Source organism: Silurus meridionalis, chromosome 12, assembly GCF_014805685.1.
Source record: "Silurus meridionalis isolate SWU-2019-XX chromosome 12, ASM1480568v1, whole genome shotgun sequence".
NCBI lineage: Eukaryota > Metazoa > Chordata > Actinopteri > Siluriformes > Siluridae > Silurus > Silurus meridionalis.
Genome location: NC_060895.1, coordinates 13,946,230 through 13,964,182, shown reverse-complemented (window position 1 = coordinate 13,964,182; position 17,953 = coordinate 13,946,230). Strand labels below are relative to the sequence as shown.

The 17,953-nt window shown below is 35.2% G+C and overlaps 2 protein-coding genes and 1 pseudogene across 2 annotated transcripts; all 3 read right to left on the bottom strand.

Moving 5' to 3' along the window:
* Positions 1-721: 721 nt before the first annotated feature.
* On the bottom strand, positions 722-1,672 carry LOC124394880 (olfactory receptor 52K1-like). The gene has a single exon (XM_046863368.1). It carries the CDS (start codon positions 1,670-1,672, stop codon positions 722-724), a length of 951 nt encoding a protein of 316 aa, XP_046719324.1.
* Positions 1,673-10,455: 8,783 nt separating this feature from the next.
* LOC124394852 (olfactory receptor 52K2-like) lies at positions 10,456-11,400 on the bottom strand. The gene has a single exon (XM_046863333.1). It carries the CDS (start codon positions 11,398-11,400, stop codon positions 10,456-10,458), a length of 945 nt encoding a protein of 314 aa, XP_046719289.1.
* Positions 11,401-15,141: 3,741 nt separating this feature from the next.
* LOC124394879 lies at positions 15,142-15,898 on the bottom strand (annotated as a pseudogene).
* Positions 15,899-17,953: the final 2,055 nt, after the last annotated feature.

Sequence of the window (17,953 nt, the reverse complement as noted above, 5' to 3'; positions counted from 1 at the left end):
AAATGCAAATATCGATTGTGATGACTATATTATAAAAGTTTACTTTAAGTAAGCTGGATGTCTAACTGCTTATCTAAAATTGAGCAGGTACTAGACACACTGATTTTGACAGTTTACTTCAATAATCAAAAACAAAGTACATACAGAAAGAACCTATAAATATAGTAACAACATCATGAGCATATCATGCTGTCTAAAGACTGAGCGCTCAAGTATCAGAAATATATTAACACAGTACATCTTCTCAACAAAGCAGTGTCCTTCTACTTGATATATGACACCAAGTCCTTTTAAACTGTGAACATATGTGGATTTTTCCACAATCAGGCATAGCAAGGTGACAAAAAGTTTAGTGATTTGCATTAAAGAGACATGCATGTGATCAGAAGTCTTCAGATTTCAGTCTCTTTGGAGAAAGAACCAGCTTATGCACTTCATTTAACTAGAGTTTATTTATATCTGGGTGAAGTAATACCTGCATTTACACCTGATATCTTATAATTGACAACACTTGGATTATAGTTGTTGGGAGAACACAAGCTTAAATATACATACAACAGCCATTGCATTCGATGTCAGTTATAAGCATTTTCATTTGTTTGTTTATACATTTAACCCTTTAAAACTACAACCAAATTTAATAAAAGAAAATTATTGAAAAGTAACTTGGTTGTTTTGAAGGGATATTTAATGTACTATATATTAAATATGCATTATTTTATTAATTATTATTTGTAAAGATATTCAGATGGTTAATTAACTTCAGAAACTGTTCTCTTATTTCTTTGGTTCGTATGCCATAAATAATTGGATTAAAACAGCTTGGAAAAAGCATATACATTGTACTCAGAAAGACACGGCTAGAAGGAGAAAAGTTGTTTCGTATTCTGTATGACATAAAGGCAATTAAAGCAAAAGTCAGACTAACTGTCATGACAATTATATGAGTAATGCAGGTGTTTACAGCTTTTAAGCAGGCCTTGCCAGATCTTAGTATAGAAGAAAGTATTATCACGTACGATATTGTAATCAAAATAAAATCAGCAGTTATTGTAAGAAAAACAGCCAAAAGCCCTAATGCATTGTTAATAGAAATATCTCCACATGCCAGCTGAACCAATGCCATGTGTTCACAAAAACAATGATCTATCTCATTTGTTGCACAAAAAGTCAATTTTCCAGCCCAAGAAACCATTGTGGTAATAAAGAACACATTTCTGATTACTGGAAAAATTATGAATTTTAGAAAATTGGACATTTGCATGTATTTGTGGTAATAAAGAGGTCTACATATAGCAAAAAAACGATCCAGAGCCATCCAAAGCAGTACAGTAGATTGAAATGAACCAACAAAATAAATGCAAAACATTTGCACCAAACAACCTACAAGTGAAATTCCTTTCCAGTTAAATAAGAAACTAAACAACATATTTGGCACACATAATATTGGCAAAAAGAGGTCAACAACTGCCATAAGACCAATTAGAATACACATTGGAGAGTGAAGAGCCCTCTGAGATATAATTAAATATATGATTGTAAGGTTTGCTGTAGAAGACAATGAAAACAAAAGAAAATAGGGGATAGATAGAATGGCCTGCCATTCACCCAAATCATGAAAACCAGTAAATGTAAAAGTTGTAAAGGAAAAATTATGTACAGGAGTTAACATAATTTTGTAATTAAGATCTTGAACTTTCTAAGAATTTAGATCAGTCACCACTTGAATGAATGTCGAACAATATCCAATTTAATTTGTCAATCTTTGAAATTCTGTCAATTTTGTACCAATATTTTCTTGTCAGAATTACCTTGCATAGTGCCTTTAGGCATCAGGAGTATCATAAAGAAAGTTTGCTTTCCAAGTGATATATAAATGTACTGCAATTTCTGGCTAAATATATATGTATTATACATATGTTAACTTAATCATAATATAATTAAATGATTTTCGTAAAATAATTTGATGTTTGGGGAAACTAGTTTAGTTGTTAGTAAAAACATTGCATGTGAGTAATCTGAAAAAGAAAAAAAAGAAATGTTAGCCCAACTGTATGTATATATATTCAAAGATAGACATATAGTGTACTCTGACCTGTGGCACCAAAATCTGCCATATATTCCTCTTTGGACCACTGATGCGTAGATGTGCTATGTCTTATAATTGCTTATGACGTCTCCTGTTTTGCTTCTGGACACTGGAAAAAAAATTGTCTTGGTCTCTGTATACCACTGTTGCTGTCCCATGTGGTTCTGTCCTTTCTTTAGAATCTTGTGAAAAATATGATGGATAAACCCTGTTGATACATATATTGCATTTTATAAAAACATCTGTGCTCTATTTCCTTTACAAAAGTTAACCAAATTTATGAAGGAAAAAAGATAAATTATTTTGCTCTTGTATAAAATTTCAATATAATAGTTTTCTCAGAGTGTCTTAATTTTTTTAATATATATTAACATTTTCATCCTGAAAATTATTATTTTAAAGGATTTCAGGTAGCACTTTTTTGGTAAAAAAAAATAAGTTACTGCTTAAAATGTAAAAATTTTATAATTATCAAAAAAGAAAATGAAAAGGGCAGCATCATTTTAAGTACCTTAAACCAAAACCAAATCTATGTAATTCTCAAAGAAAGCATTGAAATAATATTTCATCGAAAATTGGTATTCATATGGAATCCCAAGGAATATACGCAAAATTTCACAAGAAATATTAACCAACTTAAAAAATAAATAGACTAAAAAGAGTCATTTTATGCAAAAGGTAAATAACTAACCAATACTAATCCAAGAATCTTTGTATTATGTGTTATCTAAGTCTTTCATTACTTTTGCGTTGGTTATATTCATTTTGCATACTCTTGTGTATAGTTTTATACTTTAATTCAGTCTGGTTGCTGATCACTCGATTTTTACATGGTCATGTAAAAACGAAAAATATAAAAACGTGTATTTGCTGTTTGGTTTTCAAAAAAAAAAAAAATGTTTCTTTCAAACATTAGATTTAATTCTGACATATCAGGATAATAATTTTAGAATTGATTGTGATCAACTGAATTAATATCTAAGTAATTAACATACTTAGTGGGTTATAAATAAATCTACTGTATAGTGATATTGCTTTATTAGGGCACAGATTAAGAATATCAACAGTTTAATACTCATTCTAAAACAGTCTTAAATGTTAAGAGAGTAAATTGTTAGAGTTTTATTTGTTGTAGTCTTAGTAGTTTTTAGACATTGTTTGAACTGTTAGTGAATCAGTTGTTTACGGTGGCCGAGAAGTGCAAAACACACCCAAATTGGAAAACAAATTAACACATTAGAATACACTAACAAATCTGAAAACAAAATAACAAATTCAAAAGCAAAATAACAAATCCGAAAGCAAAATAACAAATGCAAAAACAAATTTACAAATCCAGAAACAAAACAACAACACCTGTCATTCAAGATATTTAGTAAGTTAGATAGTTGTTTGGACATCAAGTAGAAGTTCATTCTTCCACCTGGAAGAAAGGAGAAAAGTTTTTAAACATGTCTTCCTTGTACCCATAAAGATTGTGGGACCAGGTTGATCAGTAGTTGGCAGGAGTGATTTCTACATGGGCCTGTTGTAGGTTAGCCCACCCAGGGGCCTATGCAATTTTGTCTTTTGAGGGCCCATAGTTAAACTGTACCAGCAAACACTTTATAGGGCCCAAAAGGGTAAAACAACTGTGGACTCAAGAAAACAATTGACAGATAAACAGATGAAGGGGTTCACGTTCAGTTGTAGCAGCTATATAAAAAATTATATTCATATTGAAAGTCAAGTTTATTTCTTTAGCGCTTTTCACAACAGACATTGTTTTAAAGCAGCTTTACAGAAATCAACAATCAAGGTGAATGGTGTGCATTTATCCCTGATGAGCAAGCCGTGGCGACTGTGGCAAGGAAAAACTCTGTTAGATGTTATGAGGAAGAAACCTTGAGAGGAACCAGATTTAAAAGGGGAACCCATCCTCATTTGGGTGACATCAAGAGTTTGATCATAAATCTTTCAGCAATACAGAACACTGGAGAGTGAGAACTAACATACTGGAGTATAAGATTATAAGTAATGCTCTTTCTACAGTCTTATACAGTCATTATGGTTATAAAACTAGGAGCTACTGAGCTCAACATTTGTGATCATCACAGATCCAGCACCAGCTTCTCCATGCCAGAGCCTTTAAACACTCCAGGAGGTCCAATGTCAAAACTCCACACATGTAGTGGGATCCAATTGGCACTGGTACATCCCTACATGGTACGGGATGTTTGTGAGTTTGGCATCTACTTCGTCAAAGGTCCATGATCTTCATGAGATGGGATGTGACTGGAGCTGGCCAAACCTCAGGATGCCTCGGGATGGGGAGAGAAAGAGAAGCAGTGGAGAGAAATTAGCGTAGCGTGTTCATGATATTTACAGCACAAGTTGATAATGTGCATAACCTAGCCATTAGGGAGGCACAAGCCAGTGCACTCTTAGTGCCGGTCCCAAGCCCGGATAAATTGGGAGGGTTGCGTTAGAAAGGGCATCCAGCGTAAAACATGTGCCAAATCGAATATGCGGATCACAAATAAGAATTTCATAACGGATCGGTCGAGGCCTGGGTTAACTACGACCACCACAGGTATCGTTAGCCGACAGGGTACCGGTGGAAATTGGGCTACTGTTGGCCGAATGAGGAAATGGAGAGGAGGAAGACGTCTACAGAGACAGCAGGGAAAGGAGAAGTGTAGGAGAGCGGAGGTTCGGGTTGGTACTTTAAATGTTGGTACTATGACTGGTAAAGGGAGAGAGATAGCTGATATGATGGAGAGGAGAAAGATAGATATGTTGTGTGTTCAGGAGACCAAGTAGAAAGGGAGTAAGGCCAGGAACATTGGAGGTGGGTTTAAACTGTTCTATCTTGGTGTGGATGGAAAGAGAAATGGTGTAGGGGTTATTCTGAGGGAAGAGTACAGTAAAAGTGTAGTGGAGGTGAAGAGAGTTTCTGATAGGGTGATGAACGTGAAGCTGGAAATTGAAATGATGATGATAAATGTCATTAGTGCCTATGCTCCACAAGTCGGCTGTGAGATATAGGAGAAGGAAAGATTCTGGAGTGAATTAGATGACGTGGTAGATGGTGTACCTAGGAAAGAACGATTGGTGATTGGGGCAGACTTTAATGGGCATGTAGGTGAAGGAAACAGAGGTGATGAGGAGGTGATGGGTAGGTATGGCATTAAGGAGAGGAATGTGGAAGGGCAGATGGTGGTGGATTTTGCTAAAAGGATGGAAATGGCAGTGGTGAATACGTATTTTAAGAAGGATGATCATAGGGTGACCTATAAGAGTGGAGGAAGGTGCACACAGGTGGACTATGTTTTATGCAGGAGATGCAACCTGAAGGAGATTGGAGACTGTAAGGTGTTGGCAGGGACAGTGTAGTTAGACAGCATCGGATGGTGGTCTGTAGGATGGTTTTGGAGGTGAAGAAGAAGAGGAGGATAGCGAGGACTGAAAGAAGAATAAGATGGTGGAAACTAAAGGAGGAAGTGTGTAGTGTGAGGTTCAGGGAAGAGGTCAGACAGGGGCTCAGTGGTGGTGAAGAGGTGTTGGATGATTGGGAAACTACTGCAGGAGTGATGAAGGTGGCAGCTAGAAAAGTACTTGGTGTGACATCTGGAAATAGAAAGGAAGACAAAGAGACGTGGTGGTGGAATGAGGAAGTGCAGGAGAGCATAAGGAGAAAGAGGTTGGCAAAACAGAAGTGGGATCGACAGAGTGATGAGAAAAGTAGGCAGGAGTACAAGGAGATGCGGCAGCAGGTGAAGAGGGATTTGGTGAAAGCCAAGGAAAAGGCATATGAGGAGCTATAAAAGGATTTGTACCGATTGGCCAGACAGAGGGACCGAGCTGGGAAGGATGTACTGCAAGTTAGAGCAATAAAGGATGGAGATGGAAATGTGTTGTCTAGTGAGGAGAGTGTGTTGAGAAGGTGGAGGGAGTATTTTGAGCAGCTGATGAATGAGGAGAGAAGGTTGGATGATGTGGAGTTAGTGAAGCAAGATGTGGATAGGATTAGTAAGGAGTAAGTGAGAGCAGCAATTAAGAGGATGAAGAGTGGAAAGTCGGTTGGACCAGTTGACATACCTGTAGAAGTGTGGAGATGTTTAGGAGAGATGGCAGTGGAGTTTTTACCAGATTGTTTAACAAGATTCTGGAAGGTGAGAGGATGCCTGAGGAATGGAGAAGAAGTGTGCTGGTACCGATCTTTAAGCATAAGGGAGATGTGCAGACCTGCAGTAACTACAGGGGAATTAAGTTGATCAGTCACACCATGAAGTTATGGGAAAGAGTAGTGGAAGCCAGGCTGAGAAAAGAGGTGACCATCTGTGAGCAACAGTATGGTTTCATGCCGAGAAAGAGCACCACAGATGCCTTATTTGCTTTGAGAATGTTGATGGAGAAGCATAGAGAAGGACAGAAGGAATTGCATTGTGTATTTGTGGATTTAGAGAAAGCGTACGACAAAGTGCCAAGAGAGGAGTTGTGGTATTGTATGAGGAAGTCAGGTGTGTCAGAGAAGTATGTGAGGGTGGTGCAGGACATGTATGAGCACAGTGTGACAGCAGTGAAGTGTGCAGTAGGAAAGACAGACTGGTTCAGGGTGAAGGTTGGACTGCATCAAGGATCAGCCCTGAGCCCTTTTCTGTTTGCAGTAGTGATGGGCAGGTTGACGGACGAGGTCAGACAGGAGTCTCCCTGGACTGTGATGTTTGCAGATGATATTGTGATTTGTGGTGAGAGTAGTAAGCAGGTTGAGAAGAGCCTGGAGAGGTGGAGATATGTGCTGGAGAGAAGGGAAATGAAAGTCAGTAGGAGTAAGACCGAGTACATGTGCGTAAATAAAATGAGGGCAGTGGAGTCGTGTGGTTACAGGGAGAAGAGGTGGAGAAGGTAGAGGAGTTCAGGTACCTAGGGTCAACAGTGCAAAGTAATGGAGAGTGTGTTAGAGAAGTGAAGAAAAGAGTGCAGGCAGGGTGGAGTGGGTGGAGAAGAATGACAGGAGTGATTTGTGATAGTAGGGTATCTGCAAGAATGAAAGAGAAAGTTTATAGGACTGTGGTGAGACCTGCGATGTTGTATGGATTAGAGACAGTGGCATTGATTAAAAGACAGGAGGTGGAGCTGGAGGTAGCAGAGCTGAAGATGTTAAGGTTTTCGTTGGGAGTGACGAGGTTGGACAGGATTAGAAATAAGTTTATTAGAGGGACAGCCCATGTAGGATGTTTTGGTGACAAGGTGAGGGAGGACAGGTTGAGATGGTTTGGACATGTGCAGAGGAGGGACATGAGTTATATTGGTAGACGAATGCTGAGGATGGAGCCACCAGGTAGGAGGAAAAGAGGAAGGCCAAGGAGGAGGTTCATGGATGTGGTGAGCGAAGACATGCAGGTAGTTGGTGTGAAAGAGGCAGATGTAGAGGACAGGGTGGTATGGAGACGGATGATCCACTGTGGTGACCCATAATAGGAGCAGCCGAAAGAAGATGAAGAAGAAGAAGAAGACGTTGATAATGTGCATGTGAATCAGATGTTCTGGAGCACAAGGTTATGATGTGAGACGTATGTTATGTGTAGGCTTTGCTAAAAAGATAAGTTTTTAATCTACACTTAAACTGGGAGAGTGTGTCTGAGCCACAAACACTGTCAGGAAGACTATTCCAAAGTTTAGGAGCTAAATGTGAGAATAATCTACGACCTTTAGTGGACTTTGCTATTCTAGGAACTACTAAAAGTCCAGAGTTTTGAGATCTCAGGGAGCGTGACAGATTGTAGCGTGTTAAAAGACTGGATAGATACATGGGATCCAAACCATTTAGGGCTTTATAAGGAAGAAGTAGTAGTTTGTAATCTATTCGAAACTTAACAGGAAGCCAGTGTAGGGATGATAAGATTGGGGTTATATGATCATATTTTCTTGACCTTGTAAGAACTCTTGCTGACGCATTCTGAACTAACTGAAGCTTGTTTATTAATCATGCAAGACATCCACCTAGTAATGCATTACAATAGTCTATTCTGGAGGTCATGAACGCATGGACGAGCTTCTTTGCATCGGATATAGATAACGTTTCTTAGCTTAGAAATATTTCTAAGGTGAAAGAAGTCTGTTTTTGTAACTTTGTTGATATGATTTTTGAAAGACAAGTTGTTGTCTAAAATAACTCCCAGGTCTTTTACCGTTGAACTAGTGGTTACAGAACATCCGTCTAAATGCAGGTTAAGATGCTGGAGCTTCTGTATACTGGTTTTTGGGCCAATGAGCAAAAGCTCTGTCTTATCGGAATTTAATAGTAGAAAGTTATGGGTCATCCAATCTCTTATTTCTTTCTTTTAAAAGTAGATCAACAAACATAATTCTAATGTTGTAGCATTTAGATGTAGCAGTCAGATGATTGAGGAACAAATGTAGATTGCATAATTAGCCAATCAATTTGCTGTATAGGCATATTGGGTCACGAAGGGAGCCTGTGGAAGACTTGAGATAAGTCCATCTGCATGACATTTACAGTCGGTAAGTTGAATGGAGCATTATATTTTGCTAAACTGGTTCATGTCACTTTTCAAAACCATATCAATTTCTATACAGACGCTCCCCACATTACTAAAGAGTTATGTTCAACTCTGAACAAATTTCACTTTGAGGACAGGTTTGTTTGTATCCGCGAAAGTTCATAAAGTGAATGTTCGTAAAGTGGGGAGAATCTGTATATCTGAAGTGATATGTAAACTTTTCTTTGCTACTGTATGTTTTTATACATGAGGTGCCATCGCTAAAGCTAGTGTCTACAAGAAGGCCAGGTATGATCTTTGAAAAGCCATTAGGTTTGCAGAGAGGAAAAACTGGAGCCTGTGGTGTCATTACACCACCGCTGACACCTGTGGAATGTGGAAAGTATTACAGAACATCACAGATTATCAGGGCAAAACCAGTTGTGTTGTCACTGGAAGCTGCATCACACCTGATGAAACAACAATTTCTTTGCCCGTTTCCATGTTTCCAATAATTAACCACCAGTTAACACTGTTAACTATTCCCAGACACCCATTGCACTGACTCCAATAGTGACAAAGAGCTTTGAGAGAATTATCATGTGTCACATCCAGACCATCACTCGAGACAGTCTGGATCCTTTACAGTTGCCATACAGATTGAACAGATCCTCAGAGGACACCATTAGCACCAATACACGCTGCAGGGTGGCTGTGTGGCCTCCCAGAACAACACCAACATCATTAATTGTGATGATTTCTGGCAAAGCACCATAGAAAATAATTTAATTCTTTCCTTTTTAGTAAACACAGCTGTGTTTGCAATTTTCCCAAAGACAGGATTTGGCCATATTAACTCTTTGCATTATAATCCCTTACGGTTTGTGTATGTTATAGTAGATATTGAAGCCTTTTATGTGCTTTGCCATAAAGTGTCGCAAATGCGTCTTGCAATTGCGAGAAAAAAAGTCAGAATTCTGACTGAGTTCATATCTTGCAATTCTGACTTTTTTTTGGCATTACTGATATGTTACTTGTCATGCTAAGCAACATTAAAAAAGGCATATTTTGTTTATGCCTACACAATGATAAAACCAATAATGATATATAAAAAAATAAATACTATTTAATTTAGTTAACACATCTAGATGTAGATATCATAGAATCAAATTAATAATTTGGATCTATTTTCTTATATTTAATGACCTCATTCTGAATTAATAACAAAACAAAATAACTGGCTTTGCCATGTCAATAACTTTTGCACCTTTGGGTTCAGTAATAGCTGCACTACTACCTCATTTGATGACAATTGTGCCAGCAGATGATAAATTTGTTTGGAAAATGGCAAGTTTTAATGAACAAAATGCCAATGTAGCCAGTAGCCATTTTTCTGACCTGTGAGCTCATGTATACAGATGAGAGCACATAACAGCTGTTTTATAGTGTTGCACGGGAAGCAGTTTAATAAGATACCAGTTGGTAGTCATGAAAGAGGGAAGAACTAGCTAGTGGATGGGAAGGCTGCACATGCAAAGTCAAGGTCACCCAGAACTGCAACACCAGTTTAAGTTCTTTTAACTCCATTCCATGAGTGTTACAATCATTCCACATATTACAGTCATTGAATGAAAGCATACAATCTCCGTTATTTGTAAGCATCTCAATTTATTATTTATCAATTACAATTTTTATTTCAAAATTACTTTCAAAATTACAATGCATTTATATATTTGCAAAAAAATATTATATATATATATATATATATATATATATATATATATATATATATATATATATATATATATATATATATATATTGTAATTAATTACCTTGATTTCGGTAATGGTATTTCTAACGTTACATTATTCATTATTTGATTACTTTGGAAAGACCTTAACATGTTTTATACATTTCAAAAACTGTTCTCTTATTTCTTTGGTTCGTACACCATAAATAATTGGATTAAAACAGCTTGGAAAAAGCATATACATTGTACTCAGGAAGACACGGCTGGAGGGAGAAAAGTTGTTTTTTATTCTGTATGACAAAAAGGCAATTAAAGCAACCAGCACACTAACTGTCAAGACAATTATATGAGTAATGCAGGTGTTAAAAGCTTTTAAGAAGGTTTTGCCAGAGCTCAGAACAGAAGAAAGTATTATCACATATGATATTGTAATTAAAATAAAATCAGCAGTCATTGTTAGAAAAATTGCAGAAAGCCCTAATGCATTGTTAATGGAAATATCTCCACATGCCAGCTGAACCAATGCCATGTGTTCACAAAAACAATGATTTATTTCATTTGTTGAACAAAAAGTCAATTTCCCAGCCCAAGACACCATTGTGGTAATTAAGAACACATTTCTGATAACTGGAAAAATGATGAACTTTAGAAAATTAGACATTCTCATGTATTTGTGGTAATTGAGAGGTTTGCATATAGCAAAGAAACGATCCAGAGCCATCCAAAGCAGTATAGTATATTGAAATGTACCAAGACAGTGAATGCAAAACATTTGCACCAAACAGCCTACAAGTGAAATTCCATTCCAGTTAAATAAGAAACTTATCAACATATGAGGCACACAAAATATTGGCAAAAAGAGGTCAACAACTGCCATAAGACCAATTAGAATACACATTGGAGAGTGAAGAGCCTGCTGAGATATAATTAAATATATGAGTGTAAAGTTTGATACAGAAGACAATAAAAACAAAAGAAAGTAGGGAATGGATAGAATGGGCTGCCAGTTGCCCAAATCATGAAAACCAGTAAGTGTAAATGTTCCAAATGAAATATTCTGAACAGGAGTTAACATTGTCTCAAGACTTCAGATCTGTCACATTGTACATAAAGGTATAAAACGTCTGAGTGGATAACAAATTGTAGATTTGCAAACAAAATTTTGTTAGCAATTATTTTTCTTATTATCAGAAACACCTTGCAAGCTGTACCAGTTCCTTCAGGAATTCACCATTATCATAAAACAGTGTATTCTAAATGATATAAGTACACTGCTGTATATTTGCCAAAATTACTAAAAAAAGGACTTTATCCAATAATATATTCACCAAGAATAATGTCCTGTTCACTACTCAATATTTTGTTTACAAGATTTATTTCTTTAGGGAAATCTTTTCACATTCTTGCTAGACATTCTATCTAACATTTTACTGAATAATTCTCAGATGTAAAATTTACCTTGAATAAAAAACACAGAAAAAAATTAACCACACATACTGTTTTGCTTCTGGATCTTTCAAAAACATGTCAGTCTTGGTCTTTATATACTATTCTTATGGCCCCAGGTGGGTCTATCCTTTCTTTTAATCTTGTGAGGAAACAGGATGATTCATGCTTACCCTCCCATCCACACACATACTGCACATACTGTATTTCCTCATCACATCTGTACTTTGTATTCCTCTCAAGTTCAAGTTTTAAGTCTTACAAATTTACTTACAGCACTTGGCAGTTGCTAATTGACCAAAAATTCAGAATAATTATGTTATAAAAAATATATATAAATATATAAATTAGTAATTTGGAAAGGCCAGGACACATGGCTGTATACAGATCACCATGGACTGAAATATTCATGGTGAATTAAGTTGATATGGAATTATTAAGGACAATATATAACACAGAAGTAAATTCACCAAAAAAGCAATATGTCTATGGATGAAAGTGTGCTTATAAAACTTTTATTTATTGGTTAGAAATATAGCAATAGATAAAGGAAAACAAACTATTGTAAAACATATCCACAGAACAATAAACAAATAGTGATCAAGTTGTCAGCATTAAATAGTAAATATCATCACCTGAATATGAAAATTAAAAGAATGTGATAAAGGTTTTGTAAACTCTTGGTTTCTTTTGCTTTTGATCATGTTCATTTGTTTATAATTTTGTTTTTTGAGTTTCCATCCAATTTAGCCTGATGGTTGTTTATCTTTTTTATGTTTTTGATTAGGTATTTGTGTTTGCATTTTGCTGCTTACAGTTTGCAAATAAAATCAGGATTTTTCTATAACTTTACCTTCAGTACTGACAATGACCAATAGGCTTTTCTGAATAAAGTCATTTTTTATAATTTTTGTGATTTTTAACACAGAATGTTTCATGATCACAATTTCTTCATGATCATCTGAGTTATACAAGTCACCTTGTTTGTTTATGCAGAAAGCAGTTTTTTTTTTTCCCCACACTAAATGGGAGATCCTCATAAAGGCCTAAACATATGTATATAATTGTGCAAAATAATAGTAAAGTGTGTTTGTGTGGGGAGGGTTTTGAGTATATATTATAACATTAAAAGAGGGCAGGGGAGTTACCTGGTGTTCCGGGGACCCTAAACAACCCCTTACCCCGTATACAGTGATTTATCACTGCTAAAATGAGCAAAGGTGGAAAGAGTACAGAAAAATCATATTCAAGTAAAAGCACTATTACCTCCCAAAAATGTAGTGTGGGTAGTGTAAAAGTACCTCTTCTAACTACTATGCAAAATATGAGTAAAAAATTGCCATTTTTAAAGTAGTCAAGAGTAGTATGTAGTGAGCATTAGGCTGTGAATTCCACATTATACCTTGCAAATTACGTTACAAAGTAAACAATCTTTCGCTGCAGTGTCGGCACTCATTTATTTATTAATAGCCAGATGTGGATTCATACGCTGGGAGAACAATTTAAAAAAGTGGCCATGCATAATGTACAGTAGCATTTTTCACTACACTGTAGATTAAATTGCTTCTGACAGTAAGACAATAAGCAATGTAAAAGGTTCAGAGGCTTATTAATTCCTTCACAGTAAAAAGTCAGTTTAGGGGAATTCAATTATATGGGAAATAATTTCTTGTAATTAAAAGATAATGTAGAGCCGAGTTAAAACCTGAATGTGTCACACCATAAAGCTTAGGTTTTAGTGTCTACATCAGGTGTCCTACAGATGGCTGGGCTCATATGTATTGCACGTCCAGTGCACTTATGTAGTCACGCAGTTGCAATTCTGTGGAAGGTAGGTACATTAAGTAAAAAAAGATCATTATAATAAGGATCCATTTTAAAGTGTGTTTAATGACAATATACTAAAATTATACAAATACTAAATTAGTCATTTGATACAATGCACTGTGCATTATGTAAATATGTATTTACATTGTACATATATTTACCTGCATGTAATTACATCTTAAATTACTCTGCTAAACCTTACCCATTATACCATAAAACCTGTGCCAACCTTACCCGTATTACACCTAAGTAGCATCAAGTGTATTGCAATACATTAACACATTTAGTATCATTGTACTTTTTTTTGTTGTTGTTTGTTTGTTTTTTCCATACAAGAACATGGACACTTTAATGACAATTACATCACACTGAGTCACTTTAATCTGTACTTCTGTCATACATATCCATCCATCCCTTCTGTTAATTCATGTATGTGTATATACATATATATTTTTGTTATTTTTATTAGTATTTATTTATTCATACTTATAGTCAGATTAAATTTTTTAAATACTTTATACTTATTTTATTTATTTTTACGTTACTTTACTCTTTTATTTTTTATCTTATATTGTATTTCTTTCATGTTAACAAGTTGGATAGTAGTAAAAAACATTTCACTATATGTCATACTCTGTATGAATGTGACAAAAACATTTTTAATTGAACATGACCTTTTTTATATGCACATAGATCTTAGACACCTAATATGAAGTGGGACTGATGTTGATGAATATATTATATTATTAGTCTTACCATTAGTATGTTAGTAGTAGTAGCAAGATCTGAGCACTAACTAGTGTTTTACACCTAAAAGCTACAATCCTTCGTAGGCAAGAAAAAAGAATAAGAAAGATTATGATTTCTTCTATAAAGGTAGAGAATGCAGTCAGGCAAAGCACAACAAGCAAGTAATGCACTGATGTTGCTGATGGCCACAGATCTGTAGTAATTTCAACAGGATAAAATGCACTTTTTAAGAATACATAAATAACATTAATAATATCTGGGAGCATGTTGGTAATTAACATACTTTACATAAGGATATTTTTTCCCAGCCATTCTGATGGCTGGTTCATGTAACTTTTTAAATCTATTACAATTACACATATATGGAATGATATTATAACACTTTGTTGCTCTGTGCTGATTTCTCAGTGAGGTCTTGCCTGAGGATAGGAAGGCTATACATGGTCACCCAGAGCTGCAACCCCAGTTAAAAATCTCTTCACTTCTCTCAAAAAGTGTTAAAATCAATCCATATATCACTGCCATTGAATGCAAGTCTTCAATCTCAGTTATTTTTAAGCATTTAATTGTGTTTATTAGTTTATAAGAAGCTTCATCTTAGTTAACAATTTAAAGTTGAAATGCATTTATATAGTGGCAAAAATAGATTATTGTGTGTTCTTAATAAAATGACTAATTTGTTATACGAGATATATGATTTAATTACATTGGAAAGACCTTTGGAAATATTTGGTTTATAAATTTCAAAAACTGTTCTCTTATTTCTTTGGTTCGTATGCCATAAATAATTGGATTAAAACAGCTTGGAAAAAGCATATACATTGTACTCAGGAAGACACGGCTGGAGGGAGAAAAGTTGTTTCGTATTCTGTATGACAAAAAGGCAATTAAAGCAAAAGTTAAACTAACTGCCATGACAATTATATGAGTAATGCATGTGTGCACAGCCTTTAAGCAGTTTTTGCCAGATCTCAAAACAGAAGAAAGTATTGCGACATATGATATTGTAATAAAAATAAAATCAGCAGTCATTATTAAAAAAACAGCCAAAAGCCCTAAAACATTGTTGATAGAAATATCTCCGCATGCCAGCTGAACCAATGCCATGTGTTCACAAAAACAATGATCTATTTCATTTGTAGAACAAAATGTCAATTTTCCAGCCCAAGAGACCATTGTGGTAATTAAGAACACATTTCTGATAACTGGAAAAATTATGAACTTTAAAAAATTGGTAATTTCCATGCACTTGTGGTAATTGAGAGGTTTGCATATAGCAAAGAAACGATCCAGAGCCATCCAAAGCAGTATAGTAGATTGAAATGTACCAAAACAGTGAATAAAAACATTTGCACCAAACAGTTCACAAGTGAAATTCCTTTCCAGTTAAATAAGAAACTAAACAGCATATTAGGCACACAAAATATTGGCAAAGAGAGGTCAACAACTGCCATAAGACCAATTAGAATACACATTGGAGAGTGAAGAGCCCTCTGAGATATAATTAAATATATGAGTGTAAAGTTTGAAGTAGAAGACAATAATAACATAAAAAGATAGGGAATGGATAGAATGGCTCGCCATTCCCCTAAATCATGAAAACCGGTAAGTGTAAATGTTGTGAATGAAATATTTTGTACAGGAGAAACCATGGTTTCAAGACTTTAGATACGCCACATTATACAAAAAGATGATTTGTATGAATTAATAGTAACAGGATTCAATTAAAGATTATTAGAAATACCTTGCAAGCTGTGCCAGTTCCTTCAGGGAATCATTATTATCATAAAACATTGCATTCTAAATGATATATTTCACTGCAGTGTATTTGCCAAACATACTACAGGAAAAATAGAGCTTCTTCCAATAATATATTCACCAAGAATAATGCCCTGTTCATTACTCAATTTTGTTTTTAAGATAGTTTAGTTGTCTAGAGAAACAAAAACACATTTTCACATTACTCTATTACTTTCTAGACGTTCTAGCTAACGGTTACAGAATAATATACTACAAATGTAATCTTTACAAAGGTAACAAACAATCTGGAATATATTACTTGTTCTACGATCAACAAATAGAAATCCTTGTCTTTTACAGTATTTGGTTGACACATGTATGGTTTTGGTTCTGGACACTCCAAAGACATGTTAGTCTTGGTTTTATATACTATTCCTATGGTCCCAGGTGGGTCTATCCTTTCTTTAGAATCATGTGAGGACACAGGATGATCCACCTTTCCCTCCCATCTACGCACATATTGTAAATTCTCATCACATTTGCATTCTTTATCCCTCTATCCCCTCTAAATTCAAGACTTTAATTTAATTTCAAAACCAGTACCTGGTATAATTGTTAGGCTTTTGCAAATTAGATAATGTAAAATGTTTGTTTTTTTTTACTCTCCACTGCTGCTCTGAATTTTTGGGTCAATTATCCTCCAAAATCTAAAAAACATTAAATTATGGTGATCAAGCAGCCAGCAGTAAAAATTATCAAAGCATCTTAATTTAATGTAGAATTCTAATAAAATAGAGGACATTTTTACAGATTTATTTTGATTGCAATATAATCTCAAGAATTAAATTCATTAAAACTCAGCTATTGCACACAATTGCATTATCTGAATTTGGATAATTAATTAACATTATATGTTACTAAGTTAACCCAATTTTCTCATAATTTCTATTATGGTTGAAAATAAGTACAGATCTTGCCTTGTAAGCAAAGAGATTTATTCAAGATAAACATTTCGGTGTGTATCAAAAGTCTACTTCAGACAGTTTTCTTTCCTTTTCACCTTTTTTGCTTCTTAATATATAGTACAAACATTGTATGTCAATGTATTGTAGAGCTGGAATGTCTTTAAATGTGAAAAAATAGCTTCTTAAAGGTCTTTATTATGTGTCATAACCTGAGAGAACCTATTTATTTTTATTCTAAACACATTTTGTCATTAGTGCTAAAAATGTTCAGGCATTGCATCTCACGTTTTGTTATGACTAGTCAGTTTGGTAGTCTAGTTTCCACTCTATCTGATAGATACATTAACAAGCATATTAAACAAGAATAGGCACTCCCTTAGCTTGCATTTACACCTTGTATTGTTTGAAAACATGTAATATTTCTTCATCAGCTGCATTTGCCACAGATAATGCCAGTGACTACAAGAAGGCCAGGTATGATCTTTAAAAAGTCATTAGGGTTGCCGATAGAGCGAATGCCTGGACACTGGGGTGTCATTGCAATACTGCTGACACCTGAAGAATGTGGCAAGAATTACAGAACATAAGAGACTACTGGGGCAGAACCAGGGACACACACTGATTTACCATTCACAGACTTATCTGGAGTTGTGGACCTTTCTGAAATAAACCCACAGAAATCATTAGGCTTATGAATGGCACCCAAATAATGAGTCTTCCCTTAATCACTGCAGTCACAGATTACCCTCTGTGCCTGAGAGGTGTCTAATACCCCCAACCCTCCTACACACAAAGATACACACAGACACACACACACACACACACACACACTAAAATGCAATATCAACATTGATACCATTTTTTACCTTTGGGTTCAGTAATAGCTGCACTATTACCTTG